The 5,364-nt window shown below is 35.2% G+C and overlaps 1 protein-coding gene across 1 annotated transcript; it reads left to right on the top strand.

Annotated features, from left to right (window-relative positions):
* The first annotated feature begins 1,833 nt into the window (after positions 1 to 1,833).
* Positions 1,834 to 4,843, top strand: LOC108473481 (protein AUXIN SIGNALING F-BOX 2-like). The gene is made up of 3 exons (XM_017775057.2): positions 1,834 to 2,929; positions 3,288 to 3,783; positions 3,869 to 4,843. The coding sequence occupies exons 1-3, from the start codon at positions 2,478 to 2,480 to the stop codon at positions 4,637 to 4,639; spliced, it is 1,719 nt and encodes a 572-aa protein (XP_017630546.1). The 5' UTR covers positions 1,834 to 2,477; the 3' UTR covers positions 4,640 to 4,843.
* The last annotated feature ends 521 nt before the right edge of the window (positions 4,844 to 5,364 follow it).

Below are 5,364 nucleotides of genomic sequence, written 5' to 3'. Positions count from 1 at the left end.
GACGATACATATTTTTTTTCAGAAATGAGAATGATTTTGAAATGATATTTTGTGTTTGGTGGTGTGTTGTCAGTCACTTGTGAATGGAGGGAAAGGGCAAAGGGGGGGACCTAATCTGCAATTGCACAAAAGATAGGGATTACACAAAGTTCCCTTTTTTTGCATGTTTTTGACTTAGGGCTGCTTCTATCCCTTCCTATGAGTGTATGACCGTGAGGATATTGGAGGAAATAAAAGAGAGAAAAACAAAAGCAGAGAGTAGATAATTGAGCGTATGGCATTTAGTCAAAGTGATAAATGATTGGATAAAACCCCAACTAAACCATGAAACAAGAGAAGTAAACATGTGTTTGCTTAAGTCATTTTTATAAGATACTTCATACATACATATAGTATTTGAATAAGTTAAAGTTATTCATGGGTTGCGTCCTCATAAAATTTTAGATCAGATTAATAAATTCGAATTTAATCTAAAAATAAGTTTAAAATTTTACTTAAATTCGGTTTAAATTATAAATGCTAAATTAGGGCTCAACCAGTATTAATTTTTTAAAAGATTATTTATTATATAAAACAAAATTTTAAAAATATAATATATCAAATATACTAAAAACATTAAAATAAATCATTCTTAACAAATTGAAAATACATTAAAAATAAGCAAATGTTTATCAACAAATTTTAAAAAGATACATATCCAAAACAAGCCCGAATAGAAAAAACTTACCCAAAACTTAGCCCGTTTAGAAAATGGGCCTCGTTTTCTGTCCAAGCCCATATTTTTATCTAAATCATTCTATTTTTTGAGCGGACCTTCGAATCTGATTAAGTGGCCGACCCATGGATAATTTTAGAATAAGCTACATGGAGGATGTAATGGTAAGCTTTATTGAATTCTTCATTGGTTATGTTTTATATTTGTATGTTCATATATATTAATTGGTCAAATATATATTGTATTTGTATTGTATTATGATTATACTATATTTATAATATGAATATTAAAAAAACATTGTTTAAGGGATAATGCCCTTTTGTTTTATTTATAACTTAAGTTATTAGGAAAAAACATTTATTAAACTCAATAATTAATCTAATAAATTAATTTAATTTAAAATTAATTTTCATACTTATTATTTAGATAAAATGATTTATTTGATCTTGTAATTTTATAAAAAATAAAATTGAATTAGTTTAGATAATTATGACTTCTATTTATTTAAAAAATTATAGAACTTTTTAGCTTGTAAATAAAAATGGAATCAAATGGGTTTTTGATTTTTTCCGATTTCCTTGCCTAATCCTATTTATAGTTGGTTTAGTTAATCAATCTAATATTTCTAAAATACCAAAACAAAATTACAAATTTTATAATTATTTAATAAAAAAATTTCTACACACAACATTCAAGCCTTAATCCGATACTAGTAAACTTCAACTTCGCTTGAAACCCTACCAGAGCATGTGAGCGTCAGTCTGTTTCTCACTCGTGCCTTCAAAATTTTATAATGTATTTAAATTACACGTTATATGGAAAATGCCAAATAATAATTAAAAAAAAGTAACATGGAATGGCATTCTCGTTATTATTTTTAAAAGCAGGGTTCTTTCCTTTTCTGACAACCTTTGTTTTACTGACCCCTTTTGTAAGACTCGAAACCGGAGATAAGGACACATGCATGCTACACTGTTGGACGGTGGCGATTCTCTTAATTATCCCATCGAAACGATAACAACCGCTAGATCATGAACAACCTTGACCATGGTTTAGAGAAAAAATATAACTTTACTAACCATGGTTACTTCAGTTTAGCTCTCCTTCAACTTCGGCTTCTAGGTGAGTTCAACGTTTTCCAACTGGTTTTGGTAGAAAAATTAAAAAAAAGAAAAAGAAAAAGAAAATCTCTTTTATTCATTTTATTTTTCTCTCTCTTTCTTTCTTGCTTCTTGTTATTATTAGATTTCGATTCAGCTAACAGTTTTCCACTTATAGTTGTTAAAGATTCTTCAGATCTATGTAAATTTTATGGATTTTTTGGGTATTTGCCTTTTTTTTCTTCTCCTTTTTAAACTATAATGTAATTATAGTTCTTTGATTTTTGAAGATGATCGTGGGAAAGAATCTATTTTCCCTTCATTTTCACTACAGAAAAAAAATCTCTTTTATTTTTTCTCGAGAGAATTCGAGTTCCTTTTCACTCTCTTTCACTTCGGTTCTTGAAAGAGATGTGAGTTTTTAAAGAGAAAGCTTATTTTATTTTATTTTAAATTTCCACTATGAGTCTTAGGTAAAATCTTCAGATCTGGTCAATTCTTGTGGATTTCATCAAGATCTCTGCCTTTTCATGTAGGGAATTCTTCATTTTTTTCCCCTTTTTTTCCCTTCTTTTCCCTGGTTTTCTCGGGAGAAAGGAAAACAAAAAAAGAAAGTAAAACTGAGTATGTTCTGGTGGGGGAAAGTAGTAAAACAATAAAAGATGAATTATTTCCCAGATGAAGTTTTAGAGCACGTGTTTGATTTCATCACATCTCACAAAGACCGTAACTCAGTGTCTTTAGTTTGCAAATCGTGGTACAAAATCGAAAGATACAGCAGGCAAAGGGTTTTCATTGGGAACTGTTATTCCATCAGCCCAGAGAGGTTGATCGCCAGATTCCCTGGCTTGAAGTCGCTGACTTTGAAAGGGAAGCCGCATTTCGCCGACTTCAATTTGGTGCCACATGATTGGGGAGGTTTCGTTTATCCTTGGATCGAAGCCTTGGCTAAGAGCCGAATCGGATTGGAAGAGCTTAGGCTTAAGAGGATGGTGGTGTCTGATGAGAGCCTCGAGCTGCTTTCCAAATCATTTGTGAATTTTAAGTCTTTGGTCCTTGTTAGTTGTGAAGGCTTCACTACTGATGGTCTTGCCGCTATTGCTGCTAATTGTAGGTAAGATGTTCGATGATGTTTCTGTTTGGGTTTTGCTTTACCCTATTTTAACTTTCTTCTTATGCTAGTTTTCTATTGCAACTTGCAAGTGCTCATGAATGTTTATGGCTGAAAGTGTATATTGGTTATATATGATACAGCTTTCTATGTTGATGGTTCATTGAATATATCTGCTTTTGATTTGTTTAAACCACTCACCAATCCATTCAATAGGTGGATTTGTGTTTGCTATATATTTTACTGAAATTCTAATTTTCTTTTGGTCTTTGTGGAGTATGTTATTTTGATCGGGAAGCATTTAGTGGTGGAACTTTTTAGTTCATTCTCCTTCCCTTACTTTGGTAACGTTTGATTCTAGGTTTCTTAGGGAGCTGGATTTACAAGAAAATGAAGTTGATGATCATAGAGGTCATTGGCTTAGTTGCTTTCCTGAAAGCTGTACCTCTCTGATTTCCCTGAATTTTGCCTGCCTTAGAGGAGAAGTGAACTTAGGAGCTCTTGAAAGACTTGTGTCAAGATCTCCCAACCTCAAGAGTTTACGACTAAACCGTGCGGTCCCGCTTGATACCCTCCAAAAACTATTGATGCGAGCTCCTCAACTGGTGGACTTGGGCATCGGGTCTTATGTACATGATCCATTCTCTGAGGCCTATAACAAATTGAAAATTGCCATTCAAAGGTGCAAATCAATCAGGAGTTTATCGGGGTTTTTGGAGGTTGCTCCGCATTGCATGTCGGCTATTTATCCGATTTGTGGAAACCTGACCTTCTTGAACTTGAGTTATGCTCCAGGCCTTCATGGTAATAAGCTGATGAAGCTGATTCAGCATTGCAGGAAACTTCAGCGTCTATGGGTATGATCTTTTAATTACTTGCAATCCAGTTATAGGTATTCCATCTGAATTAATTGAATGTTTATAATGAATATCAATGTTGCAGATACTGGATTGTATTGGAGATAAGGGACTAGGAGTAGTGGCTTTGACATGTAAAGAATTGCAGGAATTGAGGGTTTTCCCATCTGATCCCTTTGAAGCTGGAAATGCTGCCGTGACTGAGGAAGGTTTGGTCCTAGTATCTGCAGGCTGTCCAAAGCTCAATTCGCTGCTGTACTTCTGTCAGCAGATGACGAATGCTGCCCTCATAACTGTAGCTAAGAACTGCCCGAATTTTATCCGCTTCAGATTGTGCATCCTTGACCCCATAAAACCTGACCCTGTAACCAATCAGCCATTGGATGAAGGTTTTGGGGCGATTGTCCAGTCTTGCAAGGGTCTCAAGAGACTATCACTCTCTGGCCTTCTGACTGATCAGGTTTTTCTTTACATAGGAATGTATGCCGAGCAGCTCGAGATGCTGTCCATCGCTTTTGCTGCGGACAGTGACAAAGGAATGCTCTACGTGTTGAACGGTTGCAAGAAACTTCGCAAGCTAGAGATCAGGGACTGCCCCTTTGGTGACGCAGCACTTCTAGAGGACGTGGGAAAGTATGAAACAATGCGATCCCTTTGGATGTCCTCCTGTGAAGTTACCCTCGGAGGCTGCAAGGCAGTTGCTGAGAAGATGCCGAGCCTAAATGTGGAGATCATAGATGAGAGTGAACAAATGGAATTTAACCTTGACGACAAGCAGAAGGTAGACAAGATGTATCTGTATCGAACTTTAGTCGGGCATAGGAAAGATGCACCAGAATATGTGTGGATTTTGTAGGTGCATTGGTTTGGCTCAGCCATTATTTATCTTTGCTTATTTAAGTAGTTGTACGTTGTTAGGAGAACCGATTTTAATGTATTATTAGCTTGTGGTGATCTAGCCTTTATGCTATTGTTGTTTAATGTACAAGAGATTTGCAATTTTTGTAATCCTTGTTATTTATAAATGGATCTGTTTTAAGTATTTTTCAGAATCAAACAACTGAAATTCCGTCATTTCTACATGGGTTTGATTAGATGACCTTATTGGGATGGCCGGCCGCCGGCTAGTGTGTATGAAGAGATAAGAAAGAAGATTTGAAGGGCAGGTGGATGAAGAAAGCAAAGCAAAGCAAATTTAATTGAGTGCATGGCCCCTACTGGAGAGGTCAGTTCATAATGAGCTAAGCCTCAAATCATTATTAGGGCATGAAATTGAAGAATAGTGAGGATGACTTCATCATCTGTGGATGGAGGCAAGGTGGTTATGAGTCTCCAATCATTTCAAATAGTAGAGTCAGCTCTTTGAAAGCTGAGGAATCATCCTCATATTCTTTGTCAAGTTCAACAGCAACTATGTCAAAGATATTTTGCAAGCAATCTTAAATAGTTTCTCCCATCAGTATAGCAGTTCCGAATTTAAAATATTCTCACCTTTCTGTCATAGAAGCAGACCAGACTCCAAAGTTTTCAAGGTAACCTCTTGCTCCAACATATATTTATCGAATTCGGGTGAATATTCAA

This window comes from Gossypium arboreum, chromosome 11, assembly GCF_025698485.1.
Source record: "Gossypium arboreum isolate Shixiya-1 chromosome 11, ASM2569848v2, whole genome shotgun sequence".
In the NCBI taxonomy this organism is placed as follows: Eukaryota; Viridiplantae; Streptophyta; class Magnoliopsida; order Malvales; family Malvaceae; genus Gossypium; species Gossypium arboreum.
The sequence above is the reverse complement of the archived record's forward strand: the minus strand, read 5'-3'. Positions and strand labels throughout refer to the sequence as shown.

What these genes read in the sequence shown, in the direction of transcription:
- LOC108473481 (XM_017775057.2), top strand. Translation starts at nt 2,478, where the DNA reads ATGAATTATTTCCCAGATGAAGTTTTAGAGCACGTGTTTGATTTCATC. An exon ending in GCTATTGCTGCTAATTGTAG is followed by an intron (nt 2,930 to 3,287) that starts GTAAGATGTTCG and finishes GTTTGATTCTAG; the next exon opens with GTTTCTTAGGGAGCTGGATT. An exon ending in GGAAACTTCAGCGTCTATGG is followed by an intron (nt 3,784 to 3,868) that starts GTATGATCTTTT and finishes TCAATGTTGCAG; the next exon opens with ATACTGGATTGTATTGGAGA.